Here is a 24,269-nt window from a genome sequence, read left to right as displayed (position 1 = left end):
TCACAATCCAGTTTCACAGGATTTCCATCCCACAACCCAGGCACATCCTCCCACCCCTCAAACTGTCTCCTCCAGAGACCAAAAGTTTTTCAATGTCTGTGTCAGCATCTGTTCTGCAAAGAAGTTCAGTCTGTCCTTATTTCAGATTCCACATGTCAGTGAAAGCATTTGATGTTGGTGTCTCATTGTATGGCTGACTTCACTCAGCATGACAATTTCTAGGCCCATCCTAGTTGCTAAAAATGCTGGTGTTTTGTTCCTTTTAATGACTGAGTAATATTCCATTGTGTATATACCACATCTTCTTGATCCACTCCTCTGTTGATGGACATTTAGGTTGTTTCCATGTCTTGGCTATTGCAAATAGTGCTGCAGTGAACATCGGAGTACATGTGCCTTTGCGAGTCACGGTTTTCTCTGGATAGATGCCTGGGAGTGGAAGAAAATTACTTTTGAAAGACAGTTTTTCTATTAGCAGATAAAAGAATTGGGTTACCCAATTCAGTTTGCTGTACAGTGTTCTCTATATATAGAAATTAGTTGAAGCTTCCTCTGTTTTTTTTTTTTTGTTGTTGTTCTCTATGAACTTGATACATGAATCAAAAATATAAGTAGTATTAGGTGATAAGGAAATCCTTTTTTTTTTTTTTTTTTTTTTTTTTGTCATTTTAGGGCTACTCCCATGGCATATGGAGGTTCCCAGGCTAGGGGTCAAATTGGAGCTGTAGCTGCTGACCTGCACCAGAGCCACAGCCCCACCAATGCCATATCTAAGCCATGTCTGCAAGCTACACCACAGCTCATGGCAACACCAGATCCTTAACCTACTGAGCAAGGCTGGGGATCAAACCCACATCCTCATGGGTACTAGTCGGGTTTGTTAACTGCTGAGACACAACAGGAACTCCAATAAAGAAGTCCAGTTTAAAAAACCCATTTTGTCTTAAGACAATAACTAGAACCTATTTTACTTGTTTCTGCTAGCATTTTTGCTTTGTTTAGTTTCTAAAATTGAACTTAATTAGTATAATTGTTTATGTGGTTTAATTCTACTGTTTGTCACTCAAGTTTGATTAAAGAAACTTGGGAAAGTGACTAGATTATAACTGGTATCAGGTATGGCAGCTTTATAATTTAATCATGCTCATAAAGTTCTAGGTAAATCCAGGTTTTAGGGGCACATTTGCTGGGAATGAAAAGGCGCCTGTTTCATTGGTGATAGACTCTTGTGTAGTATCACACATGCTCTTAGTCCTGTAGTTGTTCCATGTTCTCCCTCCCTTCTGGACCTTTACATGTGGGTCCTCTGCCTAGAAAGGTCTTTTTCCTTTCTTCTGGCCTAGCATCTCCTTCAGGTATTATCTTAGGAGTTACTTGTTCCAGAAAGCTGCCTCTGATCCTGTTGAGTGGGCTCTGTGCCTCTTCTGCATTTTCTTAGTACTGGTTGTGTTTTTTCTTTGTATTGTCCATCGCTCTGTAATGCAATTCACTGTTCTAGTCTGTAGTCACTGGGAGATAGTCTTGCTCTTGTTCATCTTAGTATCTTTAGTACTAAGCACAAAGCTAGTAAGTAGTAAAACCCCAGTCTGGTTATACATGTTAAGACATTGGTGGATCAGTTTTTGACTTTTTTTTTCCCCTAGCAAGCCAATTCCTTTTCTCTGCCCTGGAGCCTTAAGGAGACTGTAATATATTTTTAACATCCCAAAAAGTCCAGTAGAAATTGTCAGTTTAGCTACCTGTTCCCAGGCTGTGCATGCCAAATAAAACACCAAATTTCTTTGCTTCTGCTTGGAATTGCATCAGGTTAGGTCATACTGATTACCTCATGTTGATCAGAAGTTTCTCTGTGATTCTCTTGATATACTCGAAAGAGTTACGCATGAGTCAGTGCAGTGTAATGGGTAAAGCCCTAGGAAGAAGGGTCAGCAGGTAACGTGCTGAGTCCATCTTTGGCTTGCTTTGTAATTATTAGAAATTTCATGTTTAAATTACATCATTGTAAAGTAGAGCAAATCTTTCTCTTCTTATGAAAAGGAGGAATTTATAACTACAAGAAAAATCTGAGTCATTTCTCTAATGTGGTAACTTTTTTTTTTTTTTTTTTTTTGGCTGCGGCTGTGGCATGTGGAAGTTCCCAGGCCAGGGATCAAACTTGCGCTGCAGTTTTAACCTGCACTGTAGCTCCAACGGTGCCGATCCTTAATCCATTGGTGCCACAGTAGAACCTCCAGTAACTCCTCTTTCAAAAAAAATTTTTTTTGTTACACTCGATTTACAGTGTTCTGTCAATTTCTGCTGTATGGCAGAGTGACCCAGTTTTACATATATATATGTTCTTTTCCTCATATTATCTTCTATCATGGTCTATCACAAGTGATTGGATATAGTTCCCTTTGCTATACTGTAGGATAACTCTGCTTTTAGTGTCTGAAACCTCTTATATCAAAAACAAGCTATATTTGAGAGTTTCAACCACAATGTGTTTTTTCTTTCCTTTTTTGAAACTGTATCTTTTGTTGCAGAACCACGTGAGCCACCGGCACAAAACAAACATGTGTGGAAGTCTTGTGAGCACTGACTGTAGTTTCCTTATCTCTCACCTCTGTATTCCGACAGCTGTAGCACAGGGCCTGACACGTAGTACATGTTTAGGAGACATTGTTAATGAATGAATGAAGGGCTTCCTGGATTCAGTGGCTTTACTGTTACATGTTCTGAGCATATAAAAAGGTAGACGTGCTCTGTTTTCAAGATGCTTACCAGACCTGGATCTATTATGTCATAGCTGATATTTATTGAGCTTTTAACATATGCTAGGCAGTGTGCCATGTGCTTTGCCTGTACTGTGTCGTTTACTCCTCCTAACTGTTCTGTAAGGAAATGGGTGTTATGCTCCATTTAAAAGGTAAGAAAATGGAGGTGCTGTGGAGAGAAGTTACTTATTCAAGTTAGTGGGTGGATTACTTTTCACAGTGCACTGTGAAACCTCTGTCATTTCAGGGCAGGTACCCTTAACCACCAGATGATGCTGATCTAGAATTGGCAGACTTGGGTACTGGTCATCTCTGCTCTCACTCATTTGGGGGCAAGTTTATTTACTTTGCTGAATCTTATCTCTAAAATGAGAATAATGATATCAAGCCTGTTTTAATCTTATTTTTAATGGCCACACCTGTGGCATATGGCGGTTCCTGGGCTAGGGGTCGAATTGGAGCCTTAACTGAGGCCTGTGTCTCAGCCACAGCAGCGTGGGGTCCAAACTGCATCTGCCATCCACGCTGCAGCTTACAGCCGCACTGGATCCTTGCCCACCGAGCAAAGCCAAGTATTGAATGCACATCTTTACAGAGAAAACTTTGTGTCCTTAACCTGCTTAGTCACAATGGGAACTCCATTAATCTTAGTGATTTTTTTTTTTTTTTTTTTTTTTTTTGGCCTTGCCCACAGCATTTGGAAGTTCCAAGGCCAGGGATGGAACCCACAGCTGCAGCCTGAGCCACAGCAGTGATAATGCTGGATCCTTAACCCACTGTCCCACCAAGGGAGTTCCTTAATAATGTTATTTTAAAACTGCCTTTTGGAGTTTCCATGGTGGCACAGCAGAAAGGAATTTGAGTAGGAACCATGAGGTTGTGGGTTCGATCCCTGGCCTCGCTCAGTGGGTTAAGGATCCAGCATTGCGGTGAGCCGTGGTGCAGGTTGAAGACACAGCTCAGATCTGGTGTTGCTGTGGCTGTGGCATAGGTCAGCAGTTGTAGTTCTGATTTGACTTCTTGCTTGGGAATCTCCATATGCCATGGGTGCGGCCCTAAAAAAAAGATGGAAAGACCACAATAAATAAATAAAAAATAAAACTGCCTTTAAAAAAAATACTTTACTGTGGTTGGAATACTGAGATAATAAGACAACTGAGTTTTCAAGAAATTTAGATAATAGAGATAGACATGTAACTTGATCACATGTCTGTGGAGTCAGGACCTAAACCTTAGTCCCTCTGGTGCCCACAGCCTTGATCGTAGGTCCATGTGAAGGTGGTAGCAGAATCTGCAGGCATGGAGGAGGTCTCCAGAGAGAGTTTGGAGAGTGAGAAGAGTAGAGAGGGAAACACACCTGAATGAGGAGTCCGTGTCGGGTTTCTCCTGTGGATCTTAACGTGACATGCGCTTTTGTCTGTCCCCTTTTCTGTAGAGGTCCGCATTGCTGCTGTGGAGGCGCTTTGCATGCTGGCCCAATCTTCACCCTCTTTTGCTGAGAAGTGCCTGGATTTCCTGGTTGATATGTTTAATGATGAAATTGAGGAGGTACGTCTGCAGTCCATACATACCATGCGGAAAATCTCCAACAATATCACCCTTCGAGAGGATCAGCTTGACACTGTCTTGGCTGTGTTAGAGGTGAGTGATCGGTTTGTTACCCCTTTCTTCATCAGCATCTACCAAATGCCACTTTGTGTTTTTTCAACCAGACATTTTTTGATGCAGTAGTGTAAAGGCAACACAGTTCTGCCTGCTCATCACACAGCTTCCCCACGACGGAGGAGACTGACACAGTTTGAATAAAGTTTAGTGTTGCCGTGATCAGGAAAGGCCCGGATGCCCTGGGAATACTGAGTCGTCTGAGGTACTGTTGGGAAGACAGGAAAGAAAGAAGGATGCCGAGGTGGACACTCGAAGGAGGAGGACTTAATGAGGCATTTTCTTCTTTGACTTTTTTTTCTTTGGAAGTATAGTTGACTTAGAATATTCTGTTAGATTCAGGTGTATGAGGCATTTTCTTAGGAAGGAGCAGCCCTGATGGTGGTAAGGGGAAGTGTACCAAACAGAGGCAGCCGTGTCTAAGGGTCCAGAGGTGAAGTGAATATGGTGTTTTCAAGGAATCGGGAGCAATTCGTTGTAATATCGCAGAGCGTTGAGAGATGGAGGAGGGAAAAGAAGTGGCTATAGAGAAGGCAGGAGCTAAATGATGAAGAATTCTTGTCAGCCTTTGATTTGATTTAATTCTTCTAGTGAATCATAGGATGTTACGGCAGGAAGGGATCAATTCATTCACCCTGTAGTTTTACAGAAAAAAAGTAATTTGTTTGAAGTCATACAGGCACTAAGTGTCTGTGCCAGGATGTGAACACAGATTTGCCTCTCAGGCTGTGCAACTCTTGGTGATTCTTGAATTATTTTTCTAAAGTGTCTGGATTTTATTTGTGACTTCCGAAGTTTTCAAAATATTAATAAATGAGATTTTGGCCTTTGGTGCCCCCTCCCTCCCCTTTGTTTTCAGAGATTGTGAAAGGGATGGCAAATTGATGTTTACGTGTTGAGCACTTGTTATGGATTTCTGCTGCGTACTTCAGAAAACAGGTTATGTGCTTGGCTTTGAAGTTCTCTGTCATTCTCTCGGTTGCTAGCACTTCTGCTAAGGTTTCTCCTGAATTATAAATTCTTATGGTTTTTCAGGTATCTTTTCCTAAGAAGATAAGTTTGCATTTCATATCTTCTTCTCTGTGGCTGGTCTCTGTGGCCTGCCCCCTCCTTTCCTTTTTAGTTTTCTTCCCCATCGTACTTTACCTTGAACTTTATGCCGTATTCACCCCCCAGTCATGCTGCTTTTCTTCACCATTTTACCTTCACTGTCATTTTTTCCCCTCTGCCTGCAAACCTGCCGCTTTTCTTCACATATCAGCCTTCTGCTTATTCCCGGGATCTACACTGGGTAGTATATCTGGGAAAGCCTTCCTTAACTGACTACACCGCTGGGTGGGCTAAATAGCACTCATATTTTCGTTAACACCCTTCGTATGCTACCGTAGCATTGACTAGTATGTGTCTGTTTATTTAATTCTTTATACCACAAGACTGTGAGCTTCTCAAGGGGCCAAGGGCTTTTTCATCCTTTAATTTCGAATGCTGTGCAGTGAAGGCACAGTAGATGCTCAGTATGTGTTAGGTCGCTGAGCTATGTCCCAAGCCATCATTTGACTGACCAACTTGTTCGTAGGGCCACAGACAGGTTTATTTGTGAGCACCTTTGTATAAAACTCACCAAGATTTACTTAGATCTAAATTCCTTGAGTTGGAGTTCTTTCCGTGAAGGTGAGACTCACAAACTTCCGTCTGTCCTTCTACGCTGCTGCTCACTGCCCTTTGGGTTTACGCTGGCAGTGTACCTCACCGCTGGAGCGTCCGCCGGCTCACCTTCCAGCTTAGGTCCATCTTTCCTTCTTTTTTCTCTTCGTACTTTCTTTTCCTTCTTACCCTCTCTCCCTTCCTTTCCTCATTCTTTCCCTCCTTCCTCTTCTTCCTTTCTTTGACATTGAGCTCATAGGAAGTCTCATGGGATGTGTATTCTAAAGAGATGTAGAGGGGGAGTTCCCGTAGTGGCACAGTGGTTAACGAATCCGACTAGGAACCATGAGGTTGCGGGTTCGGTCCCTGCCCTTGCTCAGTGGGTTAACGATCTGGCGTTGCCGTGATCTGTGGTGTAGATTGCAGACGCAGCTCGGATCCCGCGTTGCTGTGGCTCTGGTGTAGGCTGGGGACTACAGCTCTGATTAGACCCCTAGCCTGGGAACCTCCATATGCCGTGGGAGCGGCCCAAGAAATAGCAAAAAAAAGACAAAAAAAAAAATTTAAATTAAATTTTAAAAAAAAGAGATGTAGAGGGAACAAAATGATTTCACAGAGTGCCATCTTAAACAGAAGTGACAGAAATGAGAAATTTCCCCATAAAGTAAGTGATTAGTAAAAGGCTTTCTCAGTTTATGCTGAGTCTTCAATGAGAAAAGGAAGTCAGCCATGTGAAAGTTGGAGGAAATACCTTCAGGTAGAGGCAGCAGCAGATGGAAAGGCTCTAAGGTACCGCTGAGCCTTGGTGTTTCCAGGATAGGGAGTAAGAACGCTGGTGCAGGTGGAACATGGAACGTAGAGAAGCGGAAGTGATCTGAGATGAGGTCTGAGAGGCGGGTGGGGGCAAGTGGAGTGCTTTGGAGGCTATTGTCAGATGTTTGGATTTTATTCCAAGTATTTTGGGGGTACCGTTGGAGGATTTTATGCAGAAGGTTAACAACAATTTACCGCTCTTTCGACTCTACATAGCTCATTCTTGAAGTTTTCTTGAAATTCATATCAGATATATTAACTCTTTCCTCATTCCTTCACTTAAGGCATAATTATTGAGTACCAAGCTCATGTGTCTCTTACTGCAGTTTTCACACTTTTACCATTTATGGGCAGGTTTAGTGTATTTGTCACATGGCCCTGATGAGATTGTGAGCTCCTTCAGAAGAGTGAACATGGTGTATGTACCCTTTATTGTACTGTCTCCGTTTAATGTGGTGACTGCGCATGGAGGGTGCTTGGTAAACAGTTCCTAAGACAAGTCGGTGCAGGTTAACTGTATAGCTGGGGAGTTCTTAAGAAACACACAAGTCAAAAAATTGTTTTCTGGAGTTCCCTTTATGGCTCAACAGTTAACAAACCTGACTAGGATCCACAAGGATGCGGGTTCGATCCCTGGCCTCGCTCATTGGGTTAAGGGTCTGATGTTGCCGTGAGCTGTGGTGTAGGTCGCAGATGTGGCTTGGATGCCATGTGGCTGTGGCTGTGGTGCAGGCCAGCAGCTACAGCTCCAATTCGACCCCTAGCCTGGAACCTCCGTATGCCGTGGGTGCGGCCCTAAAATAGCAAAAAAAAAAAAAAATTGTTTTCTTAATACTTTGAAAATTGTTTCTCCGGTACATTAAAATAGCTGCCTCTTATCTTCCCATATGAAGATTTGTTCATATGGGAAATATTATATCTTACTTAAACCTGTAACTTACAGAGCCAGACAGATCTAAATTAGTCTGTCAATCTTTCTCTTCCGTCCTTTTTTCCCCTTTGTTTTTAATATTTATCGACCACCTCTTATGTGCCAGGCCCTTTGCTGAGGGGATACAGCAGTGAGCATAAGCCATGGCCCTGCTCTCATAGACCTTAGAATTTATGTATGAGAGACAGATAAATCAGACACAAACGAAGGCGTAATATAAGCTGAAATAAGCAGCTCATGACAGTAAGGGAGGTCCCATGGGGTGTATCATGGGGCACTTGGTCTTTAGGGGTTGAAGGGGTACAACGATTAGAAAAGGCTCTAAAGAAGGAATAAGACACTAACTTGACTGGATGCACTGGGGCTGTGAGGTATGAGGACATGTCGGGTAGAGGAGCAGGGCGTGTAGAAACTGGAGAGTGGAAACATGGCACCGTTGAGTTGAGGGACCTAGAGAAGGCCTGGCAGTGACCAGCTCGTGTCTGCTATGAGAGAGTGTGGAGGGGCAGGTGGGGCCAGCTCATGCAGAGCCTTGAAGGTCACATTAAGGGAAGGGCAACTAAAAGCTATTAAAGGATTTTTAGCAGTGTTTTTATCAGCCTTGTAACTTGGGGCAAATTATTTAATCTTTCTGCTTCTTGGTTTTCTTGTCTCTCAAGTGAGAATAATTTCACCTGTTCATATGTTTCTTATAAAAATTAAATGAAAGAATTCATGGAAAGTGCTGAGCATGGCGCTTGGCACAGAGAAAGTGTTCGTATGGTGGTAGTGCATAATACCGACACACCTCATGTTAGTGTGCTTTGAAGATGTTGCAGATTCTGCAAATTGGGCATTTGTGGCAGCCCTACGTGGAGCAAGTCTATTGATGCTGAGTTTTTTCCTTTTCCCTCTGCCCCACAACCGATCAGTGCCATTTTTCCAACAGCATTTGCTCACCTCATGTCTCTGTGTCACATTTTAGTAACTCTTGCAATATTTTAAACCTGGAGAATAAAGAGGACATGTTTCTATCCGACTTTTGGAGAAGAATCCTCTGATTCTTAGGTTTTGTTATGTGGATATGGATGTGTCTTAAATTTTTTAGTTCGATTGCTTTCATATACTAAGTACAACTTAAAACTGTAAAACTTTTGGGAGAAATACTTGAAACTTTGGCATAGACAAAGATTTCTTAGATATGACACCAAAAATGTAATCTATAAGAGAAATAGTTAGGTAAACTGGACTTTATTAAAATAAAAAAGTTCTGTGAGTTCCCTTTGTGGCTCAGCAGTTAACGAATCTGATTAGCATCCATGAAGATGTGGGTTTGATCCCTGGCCTTAAGTTAAGTGGGTTAAGGATTTGGCATTGCTGTGAGCTCTGATATAGGTTGCAGATGCAGCTTGGATCCTGCGTTGCTGTGGCTATGGTGTAGCCCAGCAGCTATAGCTCCTGATTTGACCCCTAGCCTGGGAACCTCCATATTCTGCAGGTGCAGCCCTAAAAAGCAAAAAAATAAAAAAATAAAAAGTTCTTCTAAAAGACACTTTTAGGGGAGTTCCCATTATGGTGCAGCGAACACAAATCTGACTAGTAACTGTGAGGTTGCAGGTTTGATCCCTGGCCTCTCTCAGTGGGTTAAGATTCCAGCGTTGCCGTGAGCTGTGGTGTGTAGGTTGCAGATGTGGCTCAGATCTGGTGTTGCTGTGCCTCTGGCGCAGGCCGACAGCTGTAGCCGATTCGACCCCTGGGAAAGTCCATATGCCACAGGTGAGCCCTAAAAAAAGAAAGAGGAGTTCCCGTCATGGCGCAGTGGTTGACGAATCCGACTAGGAACCATGAGGTTGAGGGTTGGATCCCTGCCCTTGCTCAGTGGGTTAACGATCCGGCGTTGCCGTGAGCTGTGGTGTAGGTTGCAGACGCGGCTCGGATCCCGCGTTGCTGTGTCTCTGGCGTAGGCCGGTGGCTACAGCTCCGATTAGACCCCTAGCCTGGGAACCTCCATATGCTGTGGGTGTGGCCGGCCCTAAAAAGGCAAAAACAGCAACAACAACAAAAAACAACTCAGTATGGCACAAGTAGCAGAAATTCATACAACGCTGTAAATCTACTCTAAAAAAAAAAAAAAAGAAAGAAAGAAAAAAAAGACACTTTTAAGAAATTATAGGAGTTCTTGTTGTGGTTCTGTGGAAACGAATCCAACCAGGAACCATGAGGTTGCAGGTTTGATCCCTGGCCTTGATGAGTGGGTTAAAATTCTGGCGTTGCCATGAGCTGTGGTGTAGGTCATAGACGTGACTCGGATCTGGCGTTGCTGTGGCTCTGGTGTAGGCTGGCAGCTACAGCTCCGATTAGACCCCTCACCTGGGAACCTCCATATGCCACAGGAGCTGCCCTAAAAAGGAAAAAAGACCAAAAAAAAAAAAAAAGTAATTATAAAGGCAGCATAACCATGTGAACATACTCAGTGTCATAGAACTATATGCTTAAAAGGTACATTTACTTAAAATGGTTAATTTTACATTATGCATATTTTTCCACAATAAAGAGATAATAGGACCAGATCAAACACATATAATGCCTTTGATATATAAAGTGTCCATAAAGAGAGGGGGACACACATAGAGAGAGGACAATGCGAAGCCACAGAGAGAGTGCCGTTGACAAGGAAGCTCGGAGAAGGGTGTGGAATAGATTCTTCATCGTAGCCCTCAGAAGGAGCCAACTCTGTTTAAATCTTGATTTTGGACTTTAAGCCTCTAGAACTCAGGCAATAAATTCCTGTTTTTCTAAGCCAAAAAAAAAAAAAAAGTTTTTGAAAAGACATACCACAGACTGGGGAAAAGATAATCACAAAACATACATCCGATAAATAATATATAAAGAATTCTCAAAATTAGATAAGAAAGCAGACCAGTCAGTTAAAAAATGAGCAAAAGATTTGAACAGACTCTTAAGCAAAGAAGATAACAGTAGCAAATAATAAACAAACGTGTGAAAACATGCTTAACATGATTGGTCAGTAGGGAAGTGCAAATTAAAACCACGGTGAGATATTACAACACACCTGTTAAATTGGGTAGAAAAAACAAACGAAACCCTGACAATATCAAGTGCTTTGAGGACGGGGACAAAAGGACCCTAGGGACGTGTTTGAATGATGCAGGTCTTTTGTATCTTGATTATGATGGTGGTTACATAATTATGTATTTGTTAAATTCATGGACGTGTACACTAAAAAAGGATGAAGATTACAGAATGTAAATTATATGTCAGTAAACCCGACTTTTAAAAAATGCTTTGGAGGAGTTCCTGTTGTGGCACAGTGGAAACAAATCCAACCAGTATCCATGAGGAAGCAAGTTCGACCCTGGCCTTGCTCAGCAGGTTAAGGATCTGGCATTGCTGTAAGCTGTGGTGTAGGTCAAAGACGCAGATCGGATCTGGTGTTGCCCTGGCTGTGGTATGCCTCTGATTCAGCCCCTAGCCTGGGAACCTGCATATGCCAAAAAAAAAAAGGTGCCCTAAAAAGACAAATAAATAAATCCATCCATCCAAACTAAAACTGCATTAGATAACTTTGGAAGATGCTTAGATCCATTAAAAACTGGTAAATTAAGGAATTATCCATTTATCCTTCCTTTTCCTATACAAAAGGAACAGCTAGGGTTTTTTTTTGTTTTTGTTTTTGTGGAATTTTTTTCTTTTTTCAGGGCCACACCTGGGACATATGGAGGTTCCCAGGCTAGGGGTCTAATTGGAGCTGTAGCCGCCGACCTACCTATGTCACAGCCGCAGCAACTCGGGATCCTTAACTCACTGAGCAAGGCCAGGAATCGAACCCGTAACCTCATGGTCCTAGTCGGATTCGTTTCCTCTGCGCCACGCTGGGAACTCCAGGAACATCTAGTTGATAAGTAGAAGTTTTTCTTTGTAGAAGTATTCTTGTTAATATATGAAGAATGATAGGATTTATGTCATGTTTTACAACTTTAATAAATTGCTGGATCTGGGAAGTGATCTTCACTGGTTATTAATATCACAAGAAAGAAGCAGACATTACGTAGCTCCTGAGGGAAGTACACAGTACCACCTGTGAAGTGGTCTTTTAAAAAAATTGGACCTGAATCTGGTCAGTTTTCTACATCAAACTCACATCACAGGATATACAGGGGAGAAATTGCAAGGGAAAGAAAAAAAGTGGGATGTAAAGAGATTTTTACATATTGAAAAATTCTCAAGGGACCTTTTTTCCTGTTGCAATGTGCCCATGTTCTTGGAGCCTGACTAAAAAAACCTTTCTGAATCAAGGAAATCTGTGTATGGAGTGGATTTTTTTTTTTTTAAAAGCAGCACCCGCAACATATGGAAGTTCCTGGGCCAGCTGCAACTGCAGCAAAGCCAGATCCTTTAACCCACTGCACTGGGCCAGGGAGACAACCTGTGCCTCTGCATTAGCCCAAGCCGCTGCCGTCAAATTCTTAACCCACTGTGCCACAGCGGGAACTCCTGGAGTGGATATTTGTTATTAAGGAATTATTAAAATTTTAGAAATGACATTGGTTTTGTGGATTTTTTTAAACAAATAATCATTTTTCAAAAGAGGTATTATGAAAATATTTACTAATGAAATGCTGTGATTTATCTGGTTGACCTCAGAATCATCTGGAAGGAATGGGTAAAAGTATTAATGAAACAAGATTGGCTCTGAGTTAATCTACTTATATATGTGCTTCAAATTGTCTGTATTAAAATGTTTTAAGAAACTGGCCATGGAGTTCCCATCGTGGTGCAGTGGTTAACGAATCCGACTAGGAACCATGAGGTTGCGGGTTCGGTCCCTGCCCTTGCTCAGTGGGTTAAGGATCCAGCGTTGCCGTGAGCTGTGGTGTAGGTCAAAGACGCGGCTCAGATCCCATGTTGCTGTGGCTCTGGTGTAGGTCGGTGGCTACAGCTCCGATTGGACCCCTAGCCTGGAAACCTCCATATGCTGTGAGAGCGGCCCAAGAAAAGGCAAAAAGACAAAAAAAAAAAAAAAAGAAAGAAAAAGAAACTGGCCAAAAAAACGATACAGATATATCAAATAAAAGTAAAACTATCTATATCCATTTACATTAGTGTTAAGTTGTTGGTGAGCTTTTCTAATCATTTTAGTGAGGTTGCACACAAGCTGTCAGGGAGGGAAGAGGCCACTCTGATGTCATTTGGTACCAGCTCTTTTTACTCTGCTGCAGCCACACTGCTGTTTTTCTTTTCTTTTTTTTTTTTTTTTTTTTTTATTTTCCCACTGTACAGCAAGGGGGTCAGGTTATCCTTACATGTATACATTACAATTACAGTTTTTCCCCCACCCTTTCTTCTGTTGCAACATGAGTATCTAGACAAAGTTCTCAATGCTATTCAGCAGGATCTCCTTGTAAATCTATTCTAGGTTGTGTCTGATAAGCCCAAGCTCCCGATCCCTCCCACTCCCTCCCCCTCCCATCAGGCAACCACAAGTCTCATCTCCAAGTCCATGATTTTCTTTTCTGAGGAGATGTTCATTTGTGCTGGATATTAGATTCCAGTTATAAGTGATCTCATATGGTATTTGTCTTTGTCTTTTCTGGCTCATTTCACTCAGTATGAGATTCTCTAGTTCCATCCATGTTGCTGCAAATGGCATGATGTCATCCTTTTTTATGGCTGAGTAGTATTCCATTGTGTATATATACCACATCTTCCGAATCCAATCATCTGTCGATGGACATTTGGATTGTTTCCATGTCCTGGCTGTTGTGAATAGTGCTGCAATGAACATGCGGGTGCATGTGTCTCTTTTAAGTAGAGTTTTGTCCGGATAGATGCCCAAGCGTGGGATTGCGGGGTCATATGGAAGTTCTATGTATAGATTTCTAAGGTATCTCCAAACTGTTCTCCATAGTGGCTATACCAGTTTACATTCCCACCAACAGTGCAGGAGGGTTCCCTTTTCTCCACAGCCCTTCCAGCACTTGTTATTTGTGGGTTTCTTAATGATGGCCATTCTGACTGGTGTGAGGTGGTATCTCATGGTAGTTTTGATTTGCATTTCTCTTATAACCAGCGATATTGAGCATTTTTTCATGTGTTTGTTGGCCATCTGTATATCTTCTTTGGAGAAATGTCTATTCAGGTCTTTTGCCCATTTTTCCATTGATTGATTGGTTTTTTTGCTGTTGAGTTATATAAGTTGCTTATATATTCTAGAGATTAAGCCCTTGTCAGTTGCATCATTTGAAACTATTTTCTCCCATTCTGTAAGTTGTCTTTTTGTTTTCTTTTTGGTTTCCTTTGCTGTGCAAAAGCTTTTCAGTTTGATGAGGTCCCATGGGTTTATTTTTGCTCTAATTTCTATTGCTTTGGGAGACTGCCCTGAGAAAATATTCATAATGTTGATGTCAGAGAGTGTTTTGCTTATGTTTTCTTCTAGGAGTTTGATGGTGTCCTGTCGTATATTTAAGTCTTTCAGCCATTTGGAGTTTATTTTTGTACACTGCTGTTTTTCAACCTCATTCACATCATGGCCTTTATGTTTGCTGTTCCCCCTGATGATACATGTAAAATGCCCCACTTATCCTAGCACTCTTATTCTTAACCTGCTTTATAGTTTTTCCACAAAACTTATGTATTTAGTTTTTTTTTTTTTTTTTTTTTTTGTCTTTTTTTGCTATTTCTTTGGGCCGCTCCCACGGCATATGGAGGTTCCCAGGCTAGGGGTCGAATCGGAGCTGTAGCCACCGGCCTACGCCAGAGCCACAGCAACGCAGGATCCGAGCCGCATCTGCAACCTACACCACAGCTCACGGCAACGCCAGATCCTTAACCCACTGAGCAAGGGCAGGGACCGAACCCGCCACCTCATGGTTCCTAGTCGGATTCGTTAACCACTGCGCCACGAAGGGAACTCCTGTTTTTTTTTTTTTTTTTCTTTTTAGGGCCATACCTGCAGCATATGGAGGTTCCCAGGCTAGGGGTCGAATCAGGGCTACAGCTGCCGGCCTACAGCACAGCTCATGGCAATGCCGGATCCTTAACCCACTGAGCAAGGCCAGGGATCGAACCACATTCTCATGGATACTACTTGGATTTGTTTGTGTTGCACCACAACAGGAACTCCCTAGTTATTTATTTTTATCTTCTCACTAGAAGGAATCTTCTGAGGGCAGGGACTGGATTTTAATTACTGCTCTATCCCTAGCACTTGGTACGTGGTAGGTGCTGATAAATGTTGACTATTTAATAAATGTTGAGTAACTGTTGAGTGTACAAATGAATGAGTGAATAAATAGATGAATTCTTCAAAAATCGCTTCATATTTTACCTCCTCTGTGAAGTCTTCTGACTACTCAGCCCCCTCCCCTTTCTGAAGATTGAGAGGTTCTCTACCCTCTGCCCCCGTGTAACTTGTACAGTCCTCCGTAATTGCTAATCCATAGTGATTGCTGTTATTATTATTATTACCTTTTTTTTAAGGATTCATCCAGAGATATTAGAGAGGCTCTTCATGAACTCTTATGCTGCACTAACGTTTCAACCAAAGAAGGGATTCATCTGGCACTGGTGGAGCTGCTGAAAAATTTGACCAAGTACCCTACCGATAGGGACTCCATATGGAAGTAAGGAATTTTTTTTTTTTTTTGCTTATTTGCTCACTGAGTCTAAATAATGTGGCAGCTGTACAGTGTTGACATTATTCAGTGGATTGTCATAGATTGAAGGTGTGGCCCTCAATTTTGCCTTCAGTTTAGAAGCCTGATTCAATTTGTCTGCTTCCTAAATTGAATATCACATTTTAGATTATGTCCCTGCTATGTGTTTACTCTATGCCAAACCCTGTAGTAAGAGTTTCAGGTACAGAGATAAGTTGATTAGATTTCCTTTTTTCTCCTATATAGTATTTTTTTTTTTTTTTAGGATCACATGTGCAGCATATGGAAGTTCCCAGGCTAGGGGTCACATCGGAGCTGCAGCTGCCAGCCTACACCACAGCTACAGCAACAGCAATGCCAGAGCCAAGACGCATCTGTGACCTAACCACAGCTCACAGCAATGCTGGAACCTTAATCCACTGAGAGGGGCCAGGAATTGAACGCATGTCCTCATGTGCCAAGACCAGCTCAGCAGGTGAGGGCTGAAGAATGGGTGCTGTGAAACCTAAGAAAAAGTTAACATAAAACAAGACACAGAGACATTTATCTTTTTTTTTTTTTGGTCTTTTTGCTATTTCTTTGGGCCGCTCCCGCGGCATATGGAGGTTCCCAGGCTAGGGGTCGAATCGGAGCTGTAGCCACTGGCCTACGCCAGAGCCACAGCAACGCTGGATCCGAGCCGCATCTGCAACCTACACCACAGCTCACGGCAACGCCGGATCCTTAACCCACTGAGCAAGGGCAGGGACCGAACCTGCAACCTCATGGTTCCTAGTCGGATTCGTTAAGCACTGCGCCACGACGGGAACTCCGAGACATTTATCTTAATTAAAGGTGGGAACCTGGGGACTCAAGGTCTCAGGGACCTAGAGCGCTGCCTCAGGAAACCACACTGCTTTTATTGTGCTCTTTAGGATGACATCAAGTGAGGAGGGGGTTGTAGGTGCAGGATGTAGTTTTTTTTTTTTTAAAGTTCTTTTATTATTTTAAAAGTCACATAGCTGTTAGATGGTTAAGCTTTTATTCTGACCTTTAGGCATTTAACAGTCATTAGCATTGAGGAAGCTTAGCATTGGCTGTCTAAGCATAGCATCTAGAGAATCATCATTGTGCTTCCTATCTGCGGTAACCCAGCATGCCTAGGTTTGCGCCTTGTTCTCCTTGCTGATGCATATTCTGCTAACAACTGCTCATAAACCCCTTGGGGCCATGAGGTTCCTCCTTCTCTTATTATAACAGGACATACCATGCTGCGCAAACAGAGCGCCCATCTGCACAGGTCCAGCATGCCTAGACCACACATTCTGTCCTCATTCAGCTGACCACATGAATAACTTATGCCTTTTGGTCTTTGTTCTTAAGCTTAAGTCATTTACCAGCACTGCGACTGTTTTACAAGCAGGAAGATGGGGTAAAGTGAAGCAGGACAAGATGGAGTTTTCAGCAGAGAAAATAGAAGCAGGGAGGCCAAGAAAATATTGTAGAAACATGTCTCCTGACACTCATGGATACTAGTCGGGTTCTTAACCTGATGAGCCACAACGGAGACTCCCTTCTCCTACGTAGTGTTAATCACTCCTTTGTCTATTTCCGTCATTGTAGAGATTGGAGGAAGGGTGGATATTTGGTCTTCAGATGGAGAATCACAATCGTATTTTCCCCTGATTACCTCTGGCTTTACTGAGTGAGTCAAGATTAACACTGTGCATGAATTGCTGTTTAAAGAGCTATTTGCATACATTTAATATAAAAGTGTGTGTTCTTGGAGTTCCCATTGTGTCTCAGTGGTTACGAACCTGCCTAGTATCCATGAGGTTTTGGGTTCAATCCCTGGCCTTAAGGATCTGGCGTTGCTGTGAGCTGTGGTGTAGGTATTGTTGAAAATTAAGATAACCCTGGCTCGGGTCGTCAGTGTCGGAAAGTGAGACACGTGCACAAGGAGAAATCTCGGCAAGGCTCTTTACTTCTGCAGAAGGGCGCAGGTACTCCGAAGCACGCTCCGAACAAAGGACCCTCCCCTGTTTATCCCTAATGCAGGTGATGTACCTGTCCCCTTCCTATTGGTTGGGTCGGAGTGCACATTCTTCCCAGTTGGCTAATTTGAAACAAGTTGTTACTGAGAAAAAAGGTAAAGAGGAAGGGGTGGCAGCATCGATTCAGCCGAAACCAGAGCAAAATGGAGTCACCAAGATTTCCTTTGATAGAAAAGACATTATGTTACTTTCCGCAGTATTCCCCCCCCCCGCCAAAAAAATTGTGTGTCCTTGTGCTCCACATATTTAAGTGAGCTTATGTGATGAGATCACTCCAAATATTTGGCTTATTCATTTAAAAAAAATTGTTTCTGAAAGTAGAAAAGCTGGGTCAAATCAAGAACTTGGAAGATACATTAAAAACTACAAATACCAGGGGAATCTTGCTTTAGGAAATGTTCTCGATATCTGGTTCTATTTTTGCCAGTTCCTCAAGTTTGTTCAGTCCAGTTCAGCTCAATTCGTCGTGTATTTATTGATTGCCTTCACGGAGCACTCAGTGATTGGGATGTGGGGGTACAGTGTCCACCAAGGCGCAGAGAGTAACAGGGCCAAGAAAGGTCAGAAACCTAGTGGATCAACTTCTTCCCCATAGAAGGAAAAACGGGACTGGGGAAAAGTGCACGCTTCTGAAAATATCAGGTGTTTAAAATGTGATGCCTTTCACACTTCATACACTGATGAGTTTGTTCTTAGGGTTTGTTTTCCCTTTTTTGCTGATCCACCTATTCTCCAGTCCCTGGTGAAGTCCCATCTCCTTTATGAAACTTTCTCATCATAGTGATCTCTTCTGCCTTTGACAGGTAGAAAGCAGAGTTTCATTTATTTGAGAGTTCATTACCTCGTGGTGTTAGTCATCTTTGCCTCAGCTGGATTATAAACTCAGTGAGAACATTAAATTAAGATTGACATTCCTTTTCAATTTCAGTACACCTTCTAAATCAGAATTTAATAATAATAAAAATGTGTAATTACCAGCACATGTGTAGTTCTTTATATCTTACAGATGGCCTTCATGTAGTTATAATAGTTACAGCCAATTAATAATAGCTAATATCTAATATCTAACTGCATTCTCATGATATGATAGACACCTTGCTAAATACTTTCCATTGATTATTTCATTTAATCCTTAAACAACTGTATGAGGTTTAATCCCATTTTGTAGGTAAGAAATATATCTGCTCAAGGTAACACATCAGGTCTTTTCTGATTTCAGAACTTCATCCAGGGTATTGGTTAGAATGCTTTTGCCTATAAGTAACAGAAAATCTGATTAAAAGTGGCTTTAGGAGTTCCTGTTGTAGCTCAGCGGGTTAAGAACCTGACTAGCATCCATGACAATGGAGGTTCTATTCCTGGCCTTGCTTAGTGGGTTAAGGATCCAGAGCTGCGGTGTAGGTTGCAGATGTGGCTTGAATCCCATGTTGCTGTGGCTGTGGTGTGGGCCAGCAGCTGCAGCTCCGATTCGACCCCTAGCCTGGGAACTTTCATATGCTGCTGGTGTGGCCCTTAAAAAAAAACCCCAAAAAAACAAAGTGGCTTTAACAGTAAGGTCTAATTTAGAAGTCAGAAAGTTTATTTCAGGATTGGCCATTCAGTGGCTTAACAGGGTTAGTACTCTGGTTGATTTCTCTGCCGTTTTCTTGGCTTTCTCTTCATAGTTGCAAGATGGCTACATCATAAGACTATCTTCAGACAGAAAGAAGAGGGTAATCCCTCTCATGCCCTTCTTTTTTATTTGGTTAGGAAAACATTCCTCAAGACACTCCCAGCAGACTTCCCCTCTTGCTCTATTGACCAAAACTGGGTTACTTGACCACCTGCACACCAGTCACTGGAAAATGGGAATGGGCTGCCAGGATGGGTGTAGACCAGCTGTGGTTGAGCCCTTGGGCTGGACCTACCTTCTCTGAGCACTTTGCTACCTACCTGATACCTGAGTAAAATCAGGGTTCTCTTGCCAAGGAAGCTGAGGAAATGGTTGTTAATCAAATAACCTGTAATAATATGTCATGTCACAGCTCTTTTATCTTCATAATAAACAAGTTTTTAGATGAATTAACTATGTCCCGGAATAATTGAATGACTTATCTGAAGTCAGAGGTAACAAAAATGGATGACTGAGAATTTGTGATTCTGAATTAGGTTTTCTGATTCCAGTTCCCAGTACTTTTTTTTTTTTTAAGGGCCACACCTACGGCATATGGAAGTTCCTAGGCTAGGGTTTGAACTGGAGCTACAGCCGCCACCCTCCACCACAACCACAGCAATGCCAGATCTGGCTGCATCTGCGAGCTACACTGCAGCTCATGGCAAGGCTGGGTCCTTAACCCACTGAGCAAGGCCAGGGATCGAACCTGTGTCCTCATGTATTAGGCTCTTTTCCACTGAGCCACAGCAGGAACTTCCTCCAATTCCCAGCACTTTTTAAAGCATTTATTAAATTACTAACGAGGACTCTCTTTTTGTTTCAGGTGCTTGAAGTTCCTGGGAAGTCGGCATCCAACTCTGGTGCTCCCCCTGGTGCCAGAGCTCCTGAGCACACACCCGTATTTCGACACAGCTGAACCGGACATGGATGACCCAGCCTGTATCCTCTGTGCAGAATCCCCCAACCTAGCAGGGAACATTGTCGTCTTTTTCTGCAGTGCAGCTTGGGTGGTCTGAGAAGTTTGGGTTTTCGTTTGTTTGTTTTTGTTTTTCCTCCTCGTTTCTTTTAGGTAGGAGTATATCCGGAAGGAGCCTGGTGGTTAGTAGTCTTCATTCTTACTTTCACAGAAATTCAACTTTGCCATTTAATACTACTACTAAATTTTATTGAGCACCTACTATATTCTAATACTGTTCAAATGCTTCATACATTTTATCACTGATCTTTCAAACAACCTTAGAAGGAGGTATTATTTCCAGCTTATAGATGAGGAAACTGAGGCTCAGAGAGGCTTAATAACTCTCCAGACCTGAGCCACATCTGTGCCCTACACCACAGCTCACTGCAACACCGGATCCTTAATCCACTGAGCAAGGCGAGGGATCAAATCTACATCCTCACGGATGCTAGTCAGATTTGTTTCCGCTGAACCATGATGGGAACTCCTAATTCTGTTTTTTTATTTTTATAGTGCAGTTGCAGAATTTTTTAAAAGATCCTTGTAATTGACATGCTAACCAATGTGTGAACCCTGTGTTAACCTCTAAAAAAGGCACATCCCTGATGTCTTTACCTCTAAAACAGCAATACCGAGTTCCCATCATGGCACAGTGGTTAACGAATATGACTAGGAACCATGAGGTTGCAGGTTAAGGATCCAGCATTGCCGTGAGCTGTCGTGTAGGTCGCAGACATGGCTCGGATCTGGCGTTGCTGTGGCTGTGGCGTAGGCCGGTGGCTACAGCTCTGATTTGAGCCCTAGTCTGGGAATCTCCATATGCCGCAGGAAGCAGCCCCAGAAAAGGAAAAAAGACAAAAACAAAAACAAAAAATCCCTGCAATACTATGATTATTTGAACTTTGGCTCCTCAGAGAAGGACTCTTGGGATACATGCTGTTACACATTCCCCAGGACATATTAAAGTGGCCTGAAAAAAAAAAGGTAAACACTTTTGGAAGCATATTATGTTAATGTATTTTTCTGGGTAGTTGGAACATTGTGTTATTTAAGAAGTATGTAAGTGACAGAGACTGGCCCCAAATGTAGAATCAATATTAATTAGAATTTTTTTCCCCCAACATAAAAGAGGTCTTGAGGTAAGGAGTCTGGCGCTGGTATAGCAGCTCTACATTATTGTTGGTAATCCAGGCCCCTTCTGTTTTTCTCTCCTGCCATTTTCAGTTGTCCAGAATTGTTGCTAGAACTCCAGTCATCAGGTCTGGGTTCTAATCAGGAAGTCAGAGGATATTTGGAATAAAATCAGTATTCTATTAGTGAAGACAAGGGAACAGTGGATATTAGGTAGGCAAATAGCAGGCTTTGCCATAGGGATACATGCAGAAGATTGGAAGGTATGTCTTTTAATTTCTGATTTTCCCTCTGTTATAAAATTAATATACATAGAAACAATTTTAAAATAGAAAGAAGAAATTTCATATTTAGTACCCAGAATCATACTATTCACAATAATTGACAGTCAAGTTTCTTTTGTCCATGCCCTCGTCATACAGAAGTTCCTTGGCCGGCCAGGGATCGAACCCCAGGCACAATAGTGACAAAACCATGTTCTTCACTGCTTGGCCACCAGGGAACTCCTACAGTTAATATTTTGACATGTTTCCTTCTCCCTTTTTAAAAGCTTGGGTTTGGAATCTTGTGGGTTTCTTTTTCCTTTTTCTTTTGTCTTTTTTCCTTTTCTAGGGCCGCTTCCCATGGTATATGGAAGTTCCCAGGCTAGGGGTCTAATCAGAGCTGTTGCTGTTGGCCTACACCACAGCCACAGCAACGCTGGATCCTTAACCCACTGAGCAAGGCCAGGGATTGAACTCACAACTTCATAGTTCCTAGTCGGATTCATTAACCACTGTGCCATGATGAGTAACTCCTCTTTTTCCTTTTTCATCTGTATCTGTGGCATATGAAAGTCCCCAGGCCAGGAACTGAATCTGAGCTATACCTGTGACCTCTGCCACAGATATAGCAATGCTGGGTTGTTAACCCACTCTACGCCACAGTGGGAACTCTTGTTATTTTTTTAATTAAAAAATTTTTTTTCTTTTTATGGCCTTACCTGTGGCATATGGAAGTTCCCAGGCTAGCGTTCAAATTGGAGCTGCAGCTGCTGGCCTATACCACAGCCACAGCAATGCCAGATCTGAGCCGAGTCAGCAACCTACACTGCAGCTCATGGCAGTGCTGAATCCTTAAACCATTGAGCAAGGCCAGGGATGGAACCCGAATCCTCATGGATACTAGTTTGGTTCTTAACCCTCTGTGCCACAATGGGAGCTCCTTTTTATTTTTTTTAACATTTCATTTTATTAGGCAAATATTTGATGATAGATAGCTGCTGTCATATTCTCTACATATAGAGCCTGCTTTTTTCACTATGACAAAATGCTTATGATATAATATTAAAGGTCTTATAGGAGCTCCCCTGTGGCTCAGTGGGTTAAGGATCCAGCATTGTCATGGCAGCAGCTGGGGTCACTTCTGTGGCATGGAATTGATCCCTGGCCCAGAAACTTCCACATGTTATTGGTGTGACCAAAAAAAGAGTCTTTTATAAATACAATTTTTAATGGTTATGTAATACTCCATTAAGTAGATGAAACAGAAGTTGTGTAATCATTCTCCTGGTTTTGGACATTTAGGTTGTTTGTGATTATTTGCTATCACAAATGATTCTGTGGTTTGATTTTGAGATGTGGAATTATTATACATTCCCGAGACTCTTCCTGTCTGGTATCAAACTATTATTCAGAGGGATTGTGCCAGTATGTACTTAAGTTGGCAATATATCAAAAGTTTCTATTTGATTATTTATATTCTCAGCAGCAGGCATTATTTTAAAAAAACCTTTTTGAGGTCCTGTTGTGGCTTAGTAAGTTAAGGACCTGACATTGTCTCTGGAGGATGCCGGTTCGATCCCTGGCTTAGCTCAGTGGGTTAAGGATCCGACTGGAATCTGATGTTGCCATGGCTGCAGCATCGGCCTTAGCTGCAGCTCAGATTTGACCCCTAGTCCAGGAACTTCCCCGTACCACAGGTGTGGCCGTTAAAAAACAACAACAGCAGACCTTTTTTTTGGATAATTGGATGAGTAATTGGAGTAATTCGGAGCGGGATAATGTATTTCTTGAATTTGTGTTTCTTTGTTAGAAAACGGTAGTTATTTAATGGGAATTGAGAGGTCGGGAAGTAGAGGCACCAAATTCTGTCCAGGCTCAACCTTTTATGTCTCCAGGTTTACTTAACCCACTTATCCATCAGACATTGCAGTTTTGGTTCTTATTTTCAATGCTGCTAAAACATGTCCAACAATGCCAGCATTGTTCTCCGATCATACCTTCAGGCACTATGCTTACCTCCGAGACAGTCTTTCTCATCTTGTTCCTGCCTTGAGGGTATGTTGAAAACATCTTTTGTCTTTTTTGTTTTGTTTTGTTCTATTTTGTTTTGATTTTTAGTCCTTTGTGGTTGTTAAATAGTAGAAAGCAAGCTGTATAGTCTCTGAAAACATATTCATTCATTCTTGGGCTCTCCTATTGTTTTGCACTTTTGCTTCTCTGTATCCTTTACCTTTTTTTTCCCCCTTTTTTTAGGGCCACACGTGCAGCATATGGAAGTTCCCAGGCTAGGGGTTGAATCAGAGCTTCAGCTGCTGGCGTACACCACAGCCACAGCAAGGCCAGATCTGGAGCCTCATCTTCGACCTACAGCACAGCTCAATGCAACGCAGGATTCTTAACCCACTGAGCGGGACCAGGAATCGAACCTGAATCCACATGATTTGTTACCACTGAGCCACAACTGGAACTTCTTCCTTACCTTTTAAGGCAATACATTTTTAATATCCTGGGTTATTAATTATGTTGTATTAGGCAAAAAGAAGGAATCTGGAACAATATATTTCAAATCAAAGATCAGATCATGTTATATTACGTGAAGCTATGATTCTCAAATTTATTTTTTAATAATAATATTTATTTATTTATTTATTTATTTATTTAGGCCCTGCCCACAGCATTCAGAAGTTCCTGGTCCAGGGCCTGAACCCAAGCCACAGCAGTGACAATGCTGCATTCTTAACTGCTAGGCCATCAGGGAACTCCAAAATT

The 24,269-nt window shown here is 42.2% G+C and overlaps 2 protein-coding genes across 4 annotated transcripts in view; both read left to right on the top strand.

Moving 5' to 3' along the window:
* The window catches only part of LOC100511652 (glycerophosphodiester phosphodiesterase domain-containing protein 4), an 882,168-nt gene that overhangs the window by 165,769 nt on the left and 692,130 nt on the right, over window positions 1-24,269 (top strand). The window lies entirely within an intron of this gene.
* Window positions 1-24,269, top strand: part of INTS4 (integrator complex subunit 4) — a 121,943-nt gene that overhangs the window by 53,924 nt on the left and 43,750 nt on the right. Inside the window, exons 11-14 of one of the 3 annotated variants that reach the window (XR_014814762.1) lie at window positions 4,192-4,397; window positions 15,286-15,428; window positions 19,972-21,888; window positions 23,089-23,555. Coding sequence is in view for 1 of the 3 variants with exons in the window: in XM_084975421.1 (XP_084831547.1) it covers window positions 4,192-4,397; window positions 15,286-15,428; window positions 19,972-20,087; window positions 23,422-23,555 (599 nt within the window). In the remaining 2 variants the exon portion in view is untranslated. Of the gene's footprint in view, window positions 1-4,191; window positions 4,398-15,285; window positions 15,758-19,714; window positions 21,889-23,088; window positions 23,556-24,269 lie in introns of all 3 variants that reach the window. The other 2 variants (XR_014814763.1, XM_084975421.1) reach the window with 2 other exon arrangements.

Source organism: Sus scrofa, chromosome 9, assembly GCF_054392235.1.
Source record: "Sus scrofa isolate SSC_HxYL_T2T_F1_AM1 chromosome 9, Sscrofa_HxYL_maternal_Yorkshire_Landrace_v2.0, whole genome shotgun sequence".
Taxonomy (NCBI): Eukaryota; Metazoa; Chordata; class Mammalia; order Artiodactyla; family Suidae; genus Sus; species Sus scrofa.
Note: the sequence above shows the minus strand (reverse complement) of the source record. Positions and strands in the feature narration are given on the sequence as shown.